This window comes from Zootoca vivipara, chromosome 8 (assembly GCF_963506605.1).
Source record: "Zootoca vivipara chromosome 8, rZooViv1.1, whole genome shotgun sequence".
NCBI classification, from domain to species: Eukaryota; Metazoa; Chordata; class Lepidosauria; order Squamata; family Lacertidae; genus Zootoca; species Zootoca vivipara.
The window spans coordinates 21087083-21105466 of record NC_083283.1 but is presented as its reverse complement, the minus strand read 5'-3'; the positions used below and the strand labels follow the sequence as shown (position 1 = coordinate 21105466).

Genomic DNA, 18384 nt, shown 5'->3' with positions numbered 1-18384 from the left:
CTGAAAAAGTTAATATATTTATTATTTGTCATGATAAGTTGATTGACTTACTCTTTCATTGTTGCGTTTTAATTAAAAACCTTCCTGCTTGTTTAGACATGCCATAATAATAATAATAATTTTTTATTTGTACCCCGCCCATCTGGCTGAGTCTCCCCAGCCACTCTGGGCGGCTTCCAATTGAATATCAAAACAATACAGCAATAACACAATTACAAAAGTAACAAACAATACATAAACCACATCAAAAAATACACAACCGAATGGAAAACAGTTTTGACATAAATCAAAATCTAAAACTAAGAATACATCCTTAATACAGTTTAAAATAACATAGGTAAAAAATAACAGGAATTTAAACAAAAAACAAAACAAAATGGAGCCCTCTCTGCCCAGCAGCAGCGGCGGCAACAGTCCTTTATAAAGCCCATCAGGCCCCGCCCTAGGCCAGGTGGTGAGTGGCAGGACTGGGGCCTCCAGGCGCTGAGCAGGGGAGTCCTCCTGGCTGGTAGCAGCAGCAGTTCTTAAAGGCCTTGGCCCCGCCCAGGCCAGGTGGTGAGTGGCAGGACCGGGGCCTTCAGGTGCTGAGCAGGGGAGTCCTCCTGGCTGGTAGCAGCAGCAACAGCAGTTCTTATAGGCCTTGGCCCCGCCCTGGGCCAGGTGGTGAGTGGCAGGACCGGGGCCTTCAGGCGCTGAGCAGGGGAGTCCTCCTGGCTGGTAGCAGCATCAGCAGTTCTTATAGGCCTCAGGCCCCGCCCAGGCCAGGTGGTGAGTGGCAGGACTGGGGCCTCCAGGCGCTGAGCAGGGGAGTCCTCCTGGCTGGTAGCAGCATCAGCATCAGCAGTTCTTATAGGCCTCAGGCCCCGCCCTAGGCCAGGTGGTGAGTGGCAGGACTGGGGCCTCCAGGCGCTGAGCAGGGGAGTCCTCCTGGCCATGAGGTAACTTGGCATGCCAGTGGGATCTGGAATCCCAACAGAAGTGTTGAACAAGAGCAAACGGTAATTCCTTCTAAGGAGTTTAGGTATTACATGGTATGATTAACTTCAAGCTGCTTTTTCTGTCCCCCCTCCCCCTCCCCCACTCTTCTGGCATGTAAATAGTTTAACACTTAGAATTATAGGAAGGCACAACTCTCCTATCTTATCCAGGAGCCCCAACAGCAAGTACAGCTACAAACTAAATATGCAATCAAACCACAGTGGTTGTAGGCAGCTCATCCTGACTACTGTCATCCCCTTTTGGGATTTCGTTAGCTTCACTTTTGTCTGAGCTTTGTTAAGTACATCGTAGAGAGATGTAGTTATTTGGCATAAGAACAATTTATTGTTAGCGGTTCGTTTTTTTAGAGCATATTTAGTAAGCAGATGTTACAACCATTCTGGATTTTAGTAGCAATGTTTAAAGCAGATCATTTTATAGGCACACTGCACAAATGGTCTCTAAATCATCATGTTAAAAGAATGGGAAGTACCTATTCATCGTTCCTTTTTGTCATAAAGCAGAGTGCTAGTTCCAAAATCAGTCTCAAATTAGGTTCATGTAGTACAGTGACCATATCTGCAATTCATTCTCACTAACAGTAGTATATTGTCATGAAATGGGAAACTAGACAGCTTTTATCCTGTTAGTGTCAAATAGCTGTGCCATATTTTGATATGCATTATCATATATAAGGAGTAAATGTGTGTATGACATTCAGTTCAGAAGATGACAGCTCAGAAGAAAATACGCACGAAAGCTTAGAGGTGAGAGCTCTTCTAGGAAATAGTTTAGGATGTTTAGGATGAAGGATTGTACACACTACTGATTGGTACGTGTTTTTTACACTTAAGTTGTTTGAAATACCCATCTAGTTTATACCCATCTAATTTGTATTTCTTAGCAAATATTACATAAAGAAATATTCTGTCAGTGCAAACCACATTGAATTCCATAGTATTTGTGCCAGGAGAGCACTTAGAAGATAAAGAGTTTCTTTGTAGAGATGCTGACAAACATTTGCTTCCTCATTGTTCCTTCTTTCTGTGCTGGAACTTCTCAGCTTGCTTCCAAGCTGGAATCTAAATAGCCTTCTGTAGATGGGTGGGCAATCTGCCATGTCCTCACCAGATGACTCCTTCTCCAAGGATAATCTGGTGAAAGTATTTGGAGCCCCCAGATACTTAGGAATAGCCCAGAACAGCAGCCGGCGGAGAGGGAGCTCAGCATCTGAAGCAGAGACAGAACAACCCCTGGGAATGGTGGAACTTCAAGAGGCAGACTGACACCCTCACAGTCAGAAGGAGTGTTTGGTTGCAGAAGGGGAATCCTCGTGAGTAAAGGACTATTCAGGAGCAGCCCTCCTCATGAGGAGGACTCTCTGGAGAAACTTCTAAGAGGCTGCAGCTGAGTCCAGGGTGCTGTTCTGACAGCTCTGGCTTTGAAGCCTCCATGCAAGGCTGGTAGAGCTGCTGGAACAATAGTTTGTTGATAGCAGTGCGTCTTGTACCTCATCTTCTGCTTACCTTGACCTCTGACTGCCACTCAGCTTGCCTCATTCCTGATTAGATCCACTGTGTACCTGGAATTGGACATTGGTGTTGTCTGTACTCATTATGTTGTTGTTGTTGTTTAGTCGTTTAGTCGTGTCCGACTCTTCGTGACCCCATGGACCATAGCACGCCAGGCACTCCTGTCTTGCACTGCCTCCCGCAGTTTGGTCAAACTCATGTTCGTAGCTTCGAGAACACTGTCCAACCATCTCGTCCTCTGTCGTCCCCTTCTCCTAGTGCCCTCCATCTTTCCCAACATCAGGGTCTTTTCCAAGGATTCTTCTCTTCTCATGAGGTGGCCAAAGTATTGGAGCCTCAGCTTCACGATCTGTCCTTCCAGGGAGCACTCAGGGCTGATTTCCTTAAGAATGGATAGGTTTGATCTTCTAGCAGTCCATGGGACTCTCAAGAGTCTCCTCCAGCACCATAATTCAAAAGCATCAATTCTTCGACGATCAGCCTTCTTTATGGTCCAGCTCTCACTTCCATACATCACTACTGGGAAAACCATAGCTTTAACTATACGGACCTTTGTCGGTAAAGTGATGTCTCTGCTTTTTAAGATGCTGTCTAGGTTTGTCATTGCTTTTCTCCCAAGAAGCAGGCGTCTTTTAATTTCGTGACTGCTGTCACCATCTGCAGTGATCAAGGAGCCCAAGAAAGTAAAATCTCTCACTGCCTCCATTTCTTCCCCTTCTATTTGCCAGGAGGTGATGGGACCAGTGGCCATGATCTTGGTTTTTTTGATGTTGAGCTTCAGACCATATTTTGCGCTCTCCTCTTTCACCCTCATTAAAAGGTTCTTTAATTCCTCCTCGCTTTCTGCCATCAAGGTTGTGTCATCTGCATATCTGAGGTTGTTGATATTTCTTCCGGCAATCTTAATTCCGGCTTGGGATTCATCTAGTCCAGCCTTTCGCATGATGAATTCTGCATATAAGTTAAATAAGCAGGGAGACAATATACAACCTTGTCGTACTCCTTTCCCAATTTTGAACCAATCAGTTGTTCCATATCCAGTTCTAACTGTAGCTTCTTGTCCCACATAGAGATTTCTCAGGAGACAGATGAGGTGATCAGGCACTCCCATTTCTTTAAGAACTTGCCATAGTTTGCTGTGGTCGACACAGTCAAAGGCTTTTGCATAGTCAATGAAGCAGAAGTAGACGTTTTTCTGGAACTCTCTAGCTTTCTCCATAATCCAGCGCATGTTTGTTATTTGGTCTCTGGTTCCTCTGCCCTTTCGAAATCCAGCTTGCACTTCTGGGAGTTCTCGGTCCACATACTGCCTAAGCCTGCCTTGTAGAATTTTAAGCATAACCTTGCTAGCGTGTGAAATGAGCGCAATTGTGCGGTAGTTGGAGCATTCTTTGGCACTGCCCTTCTTTGGAATTGGGATGTAGACTGATCTTCTCCAATCCTCTGGCCATTGCTGAGTTTTCCAAACTTGGTGGCATATTGGGTGTAGCACCTTAACAGCATCATCTTTTAAAATTTTAAATAGTTCAGCTGGAATATCATCACTTCCACTGGCCTTGTTATTAGCAGTGCTTTCTAAGGCCCATTTGACTTCACTCTCCAAGATGTCTGGCTCAAGGTCAGCAACCACACTACCTGGGGTGTACGAGACCTCCATATCTTTCTGGTATAATTCCTCTGTGTATTCCTGCCATCTCTTCTTGATGTCTTCTGCTTCTGTTAGGTCCTTACCACTTTTGTCCTTGATTATGGTAATCTTTGTACGAAATGTTCCTTTCATATCTCCAATTTTCTTGAACAGATCTCTGGTTTTCCCCATTCTATTGTTTTCCTCTATTTCTTTGCATTGCTCATTTAAGAAGACCCTCTTGTCTCTCCTTGCTGTTTTTTGGAAATCTGCATTCAGTTTCCTGTATCTTTCCCTATCTCCCTTGCATTTTGCTTGCCTCCTCTCCTCCGCTATTTGTAAGGCCTCGTTGGATAGCCATTTTGCTTTCTTGCATTTCCTTTTCCTTGGGATGGTTTTCGTTGCTGCCTCCTGTATAATGTTACGAGCCTCCATCCATAGTTCTTCAGGCACTCTGTCCACCAAATCTAAATCCTTAAACCTGTTCCTCACTTCCACTGTGTATTCATAAGGGATTTGATTCAGGTTGTATCTTACTGGCCCAGTGCTTTTTCCTACTTTCTTCAGTTTAAGCTGGAATTTTGCTATAAGAAGCTGATGATCTGAGTTACAGTCAGCTCCAGGTCTTGTTTTTGCTGACTGTATAGAGCTTCTCCATCTTTGGCTGCAGAGAATATAATCAATCTGATTTCGATGCTGCCCATTTGGTGATATCCATGTGTAGAGTCGTCTCTTGTGTTGTTGGAAGAGAGTGTTTGTGATGACCAGCTTGTTCTCTTGACAGAACTCTATTAGCCTTTGCCCTGCTTCATTTTGAACTCCAAGGCCAAACTTGCCAGTTGTTCCTTTTATCTCTTTATTCCCTACTTTAGCATTCCAATCCCCTGTAATGAGAAGAACATCCTTCTTTGGTGTCATTTCTAGAAGTTGTTGTAGGTCTTCATAGAATTGGTCAATTTCACTTTCTTCAGCACCGGTAGTTGGTGCATAAACTTGGATTACTGTGATGTTAAAAGGTCTGCCTTGGATTCGTATCGAGATCATTCTGTCATTTTTGAGATTGCATCCCATTACAGCTTTTGCCACTCTTTTGTTGACTATGAGGGCCACTCCATTTCTGCTACAGGATTCTTGCCCACAGTAGTAGATATGATAGTCACCCGAACTGAATTCGCCCATTCCCTTCCATTTTAGTTCACTGATGCCCAGGATGTCGATATTTATTCTTGTCATCTCATTTTTGACCACATCCAGCTTACCTCCACTCATGGTTCTTACATTCCAGGTTCCTATGCAATATTTTTCTTTACAGCATCGGACTTTCCTTTCGCTTCCAGGCATATCCGCAACTGAGCATCCTTTCGGCTTTGGCCCAGCCGCTTCATCAGCTCTGAATCTACTTGTACTTGTCCTCCGCTCTTCCTCAGTAGCATGTTGGACGCCTTCCGACCTGAGGGGCTCATCTTCCAGCGTCATAACTTTTATATGCCTGTTGTCTTTGTCCATGGAGTTTTCTTGGCAGGGATACTGGAGTGGCTTGCCAGTTCCTTCTCCAGGTGGATCACGTTTAGTCAAAACTCTCCACTATGACCTGTCCATCTTGGGTGGCCCTGCATGGCATAGCTCATAGCTTCTCCGAGTTATTCAAGCCCCTTCACCACGACAAGGCATTGATCCATGAAGGGGCTGTACTCATTATAGCCTTGGTTATCTGAAAGGTTCCCTGCAACCTAAAACCTGTGTATAGGGCAGGGCACAGTATCCCTTTCCCCAGTCCTATTTGGTTTGTTTTTTGTTTAGGAAGGGGGTGACTTTTCATGGGGACCATGTCATGGTGTGAAGTGAGATGTGAGATCAATACCCCTTCTCACTGTAGTCCCAATTACTGTTGGGAATCCTCAAGGCGGTAATTTTTTGGGGGGTGGGTGGGGGGAGATTTAAAGGCCTATGCTGTTTGGAAATGGGAGGTTTAAAAGTGATGGATTGACTCCTGCCTGTAGAGTGGTGGCAAGGGTAGGCAACATTGTGTTCCCCAAATGTTGTTGGAGACTCCAGCTCCCTTATTTGCGATCATTGGCCATGATCATTGATCATTCCCATAGAGCATGTCCTTAGGGATCCTGCCATCTTCCATTCTGTGAATATGACCAAGCCAGCATAGACATCACTGAGACAAGTGTGTGAACATGCTGGGAATGTGGGATTGGGACAGTACATCTTTGTTTGGGGCTCTGTCCTGCAAATCATCTTGACACAGCACACATGGAAGGAATTGAGGTGTTCTTCCTGGCAGGTGTAAGTTGCCCATGACTCACTTCCATAAAGCAGTATGCTCAACATGTAAGCTTGGTAGACCTTCATCTTGGTATTGGTTGTTAGCATCACATTCTCCCATACTCTTTTGGGGAGATGAGCCATTATCGTGGCTGCCTTGCCAATATGCTTGTCCAGTTCAGTGTCGATGAAGAGGTTGCTGGTTATTGTCTACCATCTCAAGCATATGGTCACCAATGCTGATGCACGGAGCCCATGCCTGGACAAAATGTTGATGAGACTCTGTAGTGCTTCCTTGGAGTGCCATAAATTAAACGTGAAAGAAGGAGGTGAACAAGATAATGATAGAGCTTTGAAATGTTTTCTTTCTTTCCTCACCCCACATGTCTATTTCAAAATGTTGGAATATAGTTCAGGATTTTTTGCTATGCAGGAAACAATTGCTTCACCAGATTGCACCTTATACAAGTGAGTGCTTGTCTGCTGGGCTATTTCCATGTTAATTCACCGCTGCTGTGTCAGGTCCTTACCCACCTCACATTAGAGTACCCAGATTTAGCAGAAGCATTTGGGGCCCAGACAGGTTTGCAGAATTACATGTGGCAGGGAGAGACAGTGCTTGACTCTTTGCCTGACTGATGCCTTACTCTTCAAAGCTACTTTTCCAGTTTGCAATCCCATGGCAGGAGAAGTGGCTTGAGTGAGGCAATATGGAACAGGGAAGCAGTATGTCATGCTACTTTTCTGCTCCAAATTGCCCCCTCCTAAAGCGCTTTTGTTTGTAATGTATCATTGGACTGCCAGTTTCCAAAATCAATTCTTAACAGCTACTGAGAACCTATAGATTTAGTAAGACTGCTCTGAATCTGTGCCTTCTGCTGAATGTAATGGATATGGTTACTGCCCTGCTAATAATTTTGCTGATTCTTATGCCTTAGATGTATTAAGCTGCATTTTTACAGGCTGAAACTCTCTTAAGTCTGTCTCATGATTTTTCTGCCTTGCCTTGTCTCTGTAATAGCTCCCTGTATAATATAATCAGCACATTGAATGGGCATATTTTCAACCTCCCCCAGCCTTCCAGATTTTTAATTAAGATACTAAGTGTTAGCAGCGCTAATGGGCTCCCCCATGGAACCAGTGAAAATGCATTATGAGCATATTAGCTGTAACATACCACAAATTAGTATTTTCCAAGTGAGGGATCGCTTTGTTTTAAACCTGATAAATGAAAATTTGAATTCATACTTTACTGTAACCTCCATGAACCCCTCATAGTGGCCCTCATAGACAACAAAAGAGCAGTGAAAGCTGTACAGTACTGGGATGAAATCTCAAAAATGATAGAATGATCTCGATACGAATCCAAGGCAGACCTTTTATGCACCAACTACCGGTTCTGAAGAAACTGAAATTGACCACTTCTATGAAGACTTACAACACCACCTAGAAATGACACCAAAGAAGGATGTTCTTCTCAGTATAGGGGATTGGAATGCTAAAGTAGGGAGTCAAGAGATAAAAAGAACAACTGGCAAGTTTGGCCTTGGAGTTCAAAATGAAGCAGGGCAAAAGCTAATAGAGTTCTGTCAAGAGAACAAGCTGGTCATCACAAACACTCTTTTCCAACAACACAAGAGACAACTCTACACATGGACATCACTAGATCGGCAGCATCGAAATCAGATTGATTATATTCTCTGCAGCCAAAGATGGAGAAGCTCTATACAGTCAGCAAAAACAAGACCTGGAGCTGACTGTGGCTCAGATCATCAGCTTCTTATAGCAAAATTCCAGCTTAAACTGAAGAAAGTAGGAAAAACCACTGGGCCAGTAAGACACAATCTAAATCAAATCCCTTATGAATACACAGTGGAAGTGAACAGGTTTTAGATTTGGTGGACAGAGTGCCTGAAGAACTATGGATGGAGGCTCGTAACGTTATACAGGAGGCAGCAACGAAAACCATCCCAATGAAAAGGAAATGCAAGAAAGCAAAGTGGCTGTCCAATGAGGCCTTACAAATAGCAGGGAAGAGAAGGCAAGCAAAATGCGAGGGAGATAGTGAAAGATACAGGAAATTGAATGCAGATTTCCAAAAATAGCAAGGATAGATAAGAGGGACGTCTTAAACGAGCAATGCAAAGAAATAGGGGGTAACAACAGAATGGGAAAAAACAGAGATCTGTTCAAGAAAATTTGAGATATGAAAGGAACATTTTCTACAAAGATTACCACAATAAAGCACAAAAGTGGAAAGGACCTAACAGAAGCAGAAGACATCAAGAAGAGGTGGCAAGAATACACAGAGGAATTATACCAGAAAGATATGGACGTATTGTACATCCCAGGTAGTGTGGTTGCTGACCTTGAGCCAGACATCCTGGAGAGTGAAGTCAAATTGGCCTTAGAAAGCACTGCTAATAACAAGGCCAGTGGAAGTGATGATATTCCAGCTGAACTATTTAAAATTTTGAAAGATGATGCTGTTAAGGTGCTACACTCAATATGCCAGCAAGTTTGGAAAACTCAGCAGTGGCCAGAGGATTGGAGAATATCAGTCTACATCCCAATCCCAAAGAAGGGCAGTGCCAAAGAATGCTCCAACTACCACACAATTGCACTCATTTCACACGCTAGCAAGGTTATGCTTAAAATTCTACAAGGCAGGCTTAAGCAGTATGTGGACCAAGAACTCCTAGAAGTGCAAGCTGGATTTTGAAATAATAATAATAATAATAATAATAATAATAATAATAATAATAATAATATATTTATACCCCACCCATCTGGCTGGGTCTCCCCAGCCACTCTGGGCGGCTTCCAACAGAAAAATAGAACACAGTAATCTATTAAACATTTAAAGCCTCCCTGAACACGGCTGCCTTCAGATGTCTTCTAAAACTCTGGTAGTTGTTTTCCTTTTTGACATCTCTTGGGAGGGCGTTCCATGGGCAGGCGCCACCACCGAGAAGGCCCTCTGCCTGGTTCCCTGCAACTTGGCTTCTCGCAACGAGGGAACCGCCAGAAGGCCCTCAGTGCTGGACCTCAGTGTCCGGGCAGAATGATGGAGGTGGAGACGCTCCTTCAGGTATACTGGACCGAGGCCATTTAGGGCTTTAAAGGTCAGCACCAACACTTTGAATTGTGCTCGGAAACGTACTGGGAGCCAATGTAGATCTTTCAAGACCAGTGCTATGTGGTCTCGGCAGCTGCTCCCAGTCACCAGTCTAGCTGCCGCATTCTGGATTAGTTGTAGTTTCCGAGTCACCTTCAAAGGTAGCCCCACGTAGAGCGCATTGCAGTAGTCCAAGCGGGAGATAACTAGAGCATGCACCACCCTGGCTAGGCAGTCTGCAGGCAGGTAGGGTCTCAGCCTGCATACCAGATGGAGCTGATAGACAGCTGCCCTGGACACAGAATTGACCTGCGCCTCCATGGACAGCTGTGAGTCCAAAATGACTCCCAGGCTGCGCACCTGGTCCTTCAGGGGCACAGTTACCCCATTCAGAACCAGGGAATCCTCCACACCTGCCCGCCTCCTGTCCCCCACGAACAGTACTTCTGTCTTGTCAGGATTCAACCTCAATCTGTTAGCCGCCATCCATCGTCCAACCGCCTCCAGGCACTCACACAGGACCTTCACTGCCTTCACTGGTTCTGATTTGAAAGAGAGGTAGAGCTGGGTATCATCCGCATACTGATGAACACCCAGCCCAAACCCCCTGATGATCTCTCCCAGCGGCTGCATGTAGATGTTAAAAAGCATGGGGGAGAGGACAGAACCCTGAGGCACCCCACAAGTGAGAGCCCAGGGGTCTGAACACTCATCCCCCCCCCACTTTCTGAACACGGCCCAGGAGGAAGGAGTGGAACCACTGTATAACAGTGCCCCCAGCTCCCAACCCCTCTAGACGGTCCAGAAGGATGTTATGGTCGATGGTGTCAAAAGCCGCTGAGAGATCCAGCAGGACTAGAAAACAGCTCTCACCTTTGTCCCTAGCCCGCCAGAGATCATCAACCAGTGCGACCAGGACCGTTTCAGTCCCATGATGAGGCCTGAATCCCGACTGGAAGGGATCCAAATGGTCCGCTTCTTCCAGGCATGCCTGGAGTTGTTCAACAACCACTCGCTCAATCACCTTGCCCAAGAATGGAAGATTTGAGACTGGGCGATAGTTGGCCATATTAGCCGCATCTAAAGACGGTTTTTTAAAAGCATTTGACTGTGTCGACCACAGCAAACTATGGCAAGTTCTTAAAGAAATGAGAGTGCCTGATCACCTCATCTGTCTCCTGAGAAATCTATATGTGGGACAAGAAGCTACAGTTAGAACTGGATATGGAATAACTGATTGGTTCAAAATTGGGAAAGGAGTACGTGCTTTGATCCATGGGGTCACGAAGAGTCGGACACAACTAAACAACAACAACAAAATTGAATGTTTAGTTTAATTGTCATAGTGGATACTGATGTTCAGGAAATTAAATGATTCAAAATAAGTGAGACAGTATCTTTTGTTGGAAGAATCTCTATTGGCAAAGGCTGATGTATGGGGCTAGGAATATGTCATCTAGCCCCCCATCTGTGATGTCATGGAATGTTCAGTGGCATTTCAACTGCAGAATTAATTAAACTTTTAACAGTACTGTACAATGTTCATGAACAACCCAGCTTTTATTTAAAAAGTGAAAGTTTGGTTATGATTAAAACCACTCAGAATTATAGGGACAGGAAGAACTGTGTTTAAATATACTGAGGACTGCAGAACTATATGGGGGAACAGCAAGTGTAATAGGGAAATTATAGGACCAGTAGGCCTAAGTCATGGTGGTTAAGGAAGGGACAACAAGAAAAGTGGACCTGTGGAAAAGATAAAGAATGAGGAAAGGAGAAAATTATTTAAAAACTCAGACAGAACATAAGCACCAAAGCCACATGTTGTTGGCAAAAGTAGAAGCGATTATATATATATATTGGGAGTCACTGTGGCTCAAGAAAACAGGACAAAAGTCAGCAGTGGGCTGAACAAGGTTTTGTTTGTTTGTTTGTTTGTTTTTAAGAAAAGTTTGGCATGGAGTTGAAAGGAGAGCCAATAAGAATGTGGGGCTGAGGAAAATATTTGAACAGAATCATGGTATAAAAAGCTGGACCCCTCAAATATCTGAATTGTGGCTTGGTCTGGAGTTAGGGATGAGGAGTGAGATTGCTAAATTTGCTGACAGTACCAGATTATTCAGGGTAATAAAAACAAAAGGGGGTTATGAAAAGCTCCAAAAAATATTTGCAAAGTTGGTCAATAGGCATTAAAATAGCAAATGCAGTTCATTGAAAGTGTAAAGAGAAGCACATTGGGGCAAAAATTCCCAAAACATGGGGTTTGAGCTGGCAGTAACTGATGAGGAAAGAGACGTTGGGATTATGGGGGATAGCACAATTGACACATCAACACAGTGAGTGGCAGCTGTGAAAAAGGTGAGTTAGGGAGCATTACGTATCAAAAGGTTTAAAAATAAAACTGCTAATATTGTTATGCCTTTATATGAGTTTATATTGTTACCATACTTGGAAAACTGAGATTGCTATATCTCAACAAGGATATTGTAGAGTTGGGAAAGGTGCAGAATCAAGGGGCTGGATCAAGTCCTTTATAAGAAATGTTATTTTATTTGTTTGCTTATTTAAGGCATTTACACCCTACCTTTTAGCCAAAAAGTCTTCCAGAGTGGCCACTCTCAGATTTACAAACTCAGAAGCTATGACACACAAGGAGCAGGAATGGGAGGGAGGCTGGCGAGAAGCAAGGTCAAGAACAAGTCCTTACAACTTTTGAGAGTTTTTAGTTTAGAAAAAAACTAAAAGAAAAGCTAAAAAGATTTTAGAGAGTTTTAGTTTAGTTTAGTTTAGTTTAGAAAAAGAGTAAGTAACGGGCATGGGGCAAACAAGTTGGATAGCGATAAGATTTTCTGCCTTTCTCAAAGTAGTAGAATCCAGAGTTATACAGTATAATGAACCTAAATGATGGGGGATTCAGGACAGACAATGGGAAATATTTATTCTCAGAGTACATAGTTAAAATATGAAATTTTCTACCACGGGATGTAAGAATGGCCACTAACTTTGATGTCATTAAAATGGTTTAGAGAAATTAATGGAGAATATCAACAGCTACTGGTTTTTCTGATATTCCAGGAACAAAAGCAGCATACCTCTGAATATTTTCACTGGGGAACATTAGTAAGAGAGTGCTATTACCCTTGTCCTGTTTCAGGGCTCCTCATAGGTGCTTGGTAGGCCACCGTGCGAAACAGGGTGCTGAACTAGATGTCCCTTTGGTCTGATACAGCAGGGCTTTCATTATGCCCTTATGAGTGTCTTTACCTTTGGCAGCACATGTGAAACACTGTGAGCAACTGTGAGTGGTGCATAAATTCTACCTGTAATTATTTTTAAAATCCGACAGCATTATATATTACGACATCTTTTCTCCAGGGTGCAACTTTTCTGTCATCTGTACAAATCTAACAAAACAGAAAAAGTGAAATGTCACTATACCTGTACTGTTTGTTCAGTTCTCTCAACCTTCCCTCCCACTTCCAGATTACCGACATAATGGGCGAGATCTTCAAAGCTCAACACTATCAGTGCCAGAACAAGTGATGTCATCCAATCACTGCTCTCGGTCAGGGTCCCCTCACCGTGGAGACAGTATAGGAAGGACAAGATCATGGTCTCCCAGTGTCCCTCCTCTACAAAGGTAAATTATTGTAAGGATTTAGGCTTGGGTTTGTTTGTTTGTTTGTTTGTTTGTTTGTTTGTTTGAATATGACATGAAATTATGTAGTTACTAAAATTATTCCTTTAAACTCAAGATAATGAGTGAGAGAATATGAAATTTCAATTGCTTTTCTATAGTAACACAGATATTTTTGCTTATAATATAGTAAAGGTAAAGGGACCCCTGACCATTAGGTCCAGTCGTGACCGACTCTGGGGTTGCGCGCTCATCTCGCATTATTGGCCGAGGGAGCCAGCGTACAGCTTCCAGGTCATGTGGCCAGCATGACAAAGCCGCTTCTGGCAAACCAGAGCAGCACATGGAAACGCCGTTTACCTTCCCGTTGTAGCGGTTCCTATTTATCTACTTGCATTTTGACGTGCTTTCGAACTGCTAGGTTGGCAGGAGCTGGGACCGAGCAACGGGAGCTCACCCCATCACAGGGATTCGAACCGCTGACCTTCTGATCAGCAAGCCCTAGGCTCAGTGGTTTAACCACAGCGCCACCTGGGTCATAATATAGTAATGGACCTTATTAATAATTTACCTCTTGTTTTGTCACTTATCTTTGTGAATGACTAGACAAACAATGTAATTCTTTCCATTCAGAGCAAGAATGATTGCTCCTTCATTTATATCTCTGCAATCCAAACAAAACAAAACAAAAACCTCTCTGTGGTGCTTTTTCCTAAGTAAACACCCTTGCTAGCAACTGATGTAGTAACTATTGAGCTTTATGTAGATTATGTATTGTACTAATTTGCCATCCTACGCTGCCTATATGGGTTCATATCCCAATGAAACTGATGAAATAATATCCCCCCCACTTTTAGATATGGTATGACTTTTGCAATATTAGCATTATATAAATAATTAAAAAGCAAAGAAAGTCCTTATGTTTATGTAAAAATCTTCAGCACATTGACGTAAAATATAGATTTAGGACAAAGTCTGTTCCAGCTTAGAGCTACAGTGCATTTAGAAGTTTTATTTTGGTATTAGCCTCTATTATTTATTCATTTTAAAGCCTATTTTTTATGTTATATATAAGATTATTGTAACTTTTTCTTGAAAGCTTATAACAATCTTTCATTTGCAAAATAATAACCTGTGTTGGAATATTAATAACCTGTAGAACCACCAGTGGCTGGTTATCTTGATAGACTTCCTTTCCTACCCCAGCATCCATTGTGCCTGTCATGGAATATTAGTTATGGTTAAGGTGGAAGATTTCTGCTCATTGAATACACAAGCTATAAAATAAGTTCTCTATTGAGGACCATGATCACAACCATTTTTTATTAGTATCAATCTACCACAACATGAAAACTGATTTTTTTTCTCTCTCTCTATCACACACAATAAAAATAGTGAAAGATACAAATAGTCAGTTACTAGGGTACTCATAAATTACTGAGACTTCTAATTATATATCAGTAACTGGAAGCTTGCAAAATCACATTCAACAGAAAATAATGTTTGTGTATTGAAGAATTTATTCTTAATTCCCCCCAGATCATACTAGCAACACTAAATGTTAATGGACACAAGAATCTAGAGTGCAGTACTGTATTAATTATTTATTAGACTTACTTCTGCCCTGCTTTTGAATCAAATTCAGGTCCCAAACCACCTTAAAAAGGTATCATATAAGTAGCAGAGTTTCCCAAACTTGTGTCTCTGACTATTTTTGGACTACAATTCCCATAATCACTGACCATTGGACCTGCTAGCAAGGGTTGATGGGAGTTGTAGGTGAAAAACAGCTGGAGACCCAAGTTTGGGAAACCCTGAGAAATTTGTCTATGGGATGTAGATGTAAGAGTCTCTTCTGGGTATCTGAACTTCAATTATCTTAATTGTTCTAAGCAAAAGCACCCCAAATTCTGTGTGAAACTTTCCCCCTAAAACTTTCTGTGATACAGCAGCTAAGTCAATACATGGAGAGACTTCTGCACCCTGCCTCTTTGACCATATATTCCACAGCCACATGTAGTGAGATTAGGAAGTACAGTATCTGAATGAATTAGTTTATTTATTTTTTCCTGTACATGGGCAAACTGGACGCTAGTGTTATGGGGAAAAGTGACAAAGTCTCCAAATTTACAGGTGTGTTCCTGCTCAAGGCTTAAGCCATTCTTTGTAATCAGCCATGATCTGAGGACACATAATGCAACCACCTTGTTATTGCTAAGCAAGTCTGGTCAGAGCTTTAGTGGGAGACTCCTGCACCAAAAGGAAGCAGCAGACATGAGTTCCTTATTTGTGGTCCATTGTGAACCTGGAAATTCCCCCTTCTGACAATGAGATGAGTTAGTTTAGCTTTTCTTTATCTCTATTCTGAATGTCTTGGATTCCTGCAGGGCTGTTTCTTTCATATTTTATATGCTTCCTCAGTGAGTACCCTGGGTATTTAGAAATTGCTTCCTTATTTTGGGATGGCCGTGGTTATTGTTTAAACTGACAGGCATTTGACCACCTGTCCTTGCTAAAGGAAAGAAAGATAATATGAAGAGCTGAGTGTTGTGTACCCCTCTTAAAAATATCCAGCATAAGGAAAACATCTAAATTATATTTTGTATAATTCAGATAAAACAATACACTTCGTGCTGGTGCAGATGCAACACAAGCACTTTTAATCATGGTTAAGCGATCAGAAGCCAGCCACAGGATTGCACATTCCTTCCCTTCCTGCCTTAACCATGGTCAAGAAATGGACAATAACTAATAAGAGTCTCCAGGTTTTCAGGTTTAATAAATGTTTGGTTGGCAAATGGTGGTTATTTTGCATAAATACTTCCAATTTGCACACTTTTGTCTGAAATGGAATGTTAATTATGTAGATTTCACATTTAGTTTTTAGATGGCATTAACTAAGTGATGTGCAGTAAAATCGAATATTGCAGTGAATTGTTTGTGGATCATGACAGAGGGAGTGAAAATATTCCTGGTGCAGATTTCCCACCTCTTCCCTACCTTGAGTCTGATTTTTTTCTTCTTCAATTTTTTCCCCCTCAGCAAGAAGGCAGCACATGCCAACTTTTATATAAGATGTATGCATAGGCAACCAATCCTATCAGCTACCGGTATGAACAGATTTTGTCAGAGTCAAGGATGTTAAAGGTTACAGCTAACATTTTCATTAACAGGGCTCATTTCAAAGAGAACTGCTCATTTCCACCTTCATGACATTGATGGTTTTATTTCTTCAGTAGGAATGTGGAACAGGGGTCTCGAGGGACTCGATCTACTCCTGCACATTACAATACCGTGAACCGAATGGATAGACATCGGATAATGGATGACCACAACTCTCCAGACAGAGAGAGGTAGATATTCAGATGTAACAGAGTAAACAATGGAAAGAATAATAATACATTTCAGAAAAAAACAGAATCAATTCAGATTGATACTTAAACCTCAGCATCTCCAGTTTACAAAAGTGAAATAATTAAATTTGCCTAATGCTATTTCCTGCTATTATTATTCTGTATTACATATAAATAGTCCCATAGTTTGCTTTTACCTGTAAGGAAAGCTTGAAGAAAGCATGCAAGAAGAACATTTTAGCCAAATAATTGAATCAGTTCTACGGGCCTTTTATTTTACCTTTGACAATAATTACATTAGAATGAAAACTTGGATTTATTTATTGAATTTGTAGAGATTAGAAATATCAAAGGATTTCCCAGTTTGATTATTGTAATGCTACACTTTGTTGTTGTGGAAACACCCCTTCCATGCACAAATGGATGGGTTTTGCTTTTTAAAAAGGTTTTCACTCTTTACCAGTTCCCAGTGTTAGAAATCTGCTTCCATGAAACTTCAAAGAAACCTCTAGCTCAGGCATCCCCAAACTTGGCCCTGCAGTTGTTTTGGGACTACAATTCCCATCATCCTTGACCACTGGTCCTGTTAGATAGGGATGATGGGAGTCGTAGTCCCAAAACATCTGGAGGGCCGAGTTTGGGGATGCCTGCTCTAGCTGGACACATGATTAATATATAGAGCTGGGGGAGGGTGGGGATATGTTTTGTAAGGAAGTACACCTTGTTAGTACCTTTTAAACAGTGTTGCTTGAGAAATCTTTTATATAGCAACCTGAGATCTACTGGCATCTTGGAATTTTAATGAAATAGAAGTGAACCAGAGATTGTAGTTGGCTTATGTTGCTTACTCTGCAACATTACCTGAGGCATTTTTTGCTTTCATTTTAAAAAATAGACAGGACATTTTTCACCTCACTAACTTGTGTTAATGAAAATTGAATTTGAAATGTTCACCTCCCTTAGTTTCATAATATACTTGCACTTCAATATTTTTAACACCTTACCTAACAAGATACCAGTATATCTTCCACAATCTTACATGTACAAAAATTAAAGTTGATTTCTTTTTTTTAAAAAAAGAATACTGTCATTAACAATTTTTCTGTTACTATTTTTCAAACAAAAAGTAATATTTCAGACTGCCCGAATCATTTACTATGATTTCTAATTATAAATGACAGAAGCAGCTAGTAGCAAGTAACAACAACAACAACTTTATTACTTATACCCAATCCATCTGGCTGGGTTTCTCCAGCCACTCTGGGTGGCTTACAGTGTTACAGTGCATATAAAAACATACTAAAACATAAAAGGTTGTTTGCAAGAATTTAAGAATTTAAAGAACATGACAGTTGATTTTGAGGTAAAGTTAAGGTGTCTTTCTCTGCTATTGAAGTAATTCAGTCTTGTTGTTGTTTAGTCGATTAGTCGTTTCCGACCCTTCGTGACCCCATGGTACATGTACATGTACTGAGACAAAATTACTTTCTTGAATTTTAAACTGATAAAATAGCCAGAGCTTAATTAGCCTCTTTTCTGGCAATGATTGCATTACCTTGTGATGGGGGGAATCTTTTAGGGACTGCATAATGGTTCTAGTTACAAGTAGGTAGCCGTGTTGGTCTGGCGTAGTCGAAACAAAATAATTTTTTCCCCTTTCAGTAGCACCTTGTTGTTGTTTAGTTGTTTATTCGTGTCCTACTCTTCATAGCCCCATGGACCATAGCACGCCAGGCACTCCTGTCTCCCACTGCCCCCCGCAGTTTGGTCAAACTCATTTTCGTAGCTTCGAGAACACTGTCCAACCATCTCGTCCTCTGTCGTCCCCTTCTCCTAGTGCCCTCAATCTTTCCCAACATCAGGGT

The 18384-nt window shown here is 42.0% G+C and overlaps 1 protein-coding gene across 11 annotated transcripts in view; it reads left to right on the top strand.

Annotated features, from left to right (window-relative positions):
• RIMS2 (regulating synaptic membrane exocytosis 2) overlaps positions 1–18384 on the top strand; it is a 363820-nt gene that overhangs the window by 208135 nt on the left and 137301 nt on the right. For 10 of the 11 annotated variants that reach the window (XM_035125835.2, XM_035125834.2, XM_035125829.2 and 7 more), the window contains 2 exons: positions 13013–13169; positions 16403–16519. In XM_035125835.2, the coding sequence (XP_034981726.1) occupies positions 13013–13169; positions 16403–16519 (274 nt within the window). The remainder of the gene's footprint in view (positions 1–13012; positions 13170–16402; positions 16520–18384) is intronic. The other variant, XM_035125850.2, reaches the window with a different exon arrangement.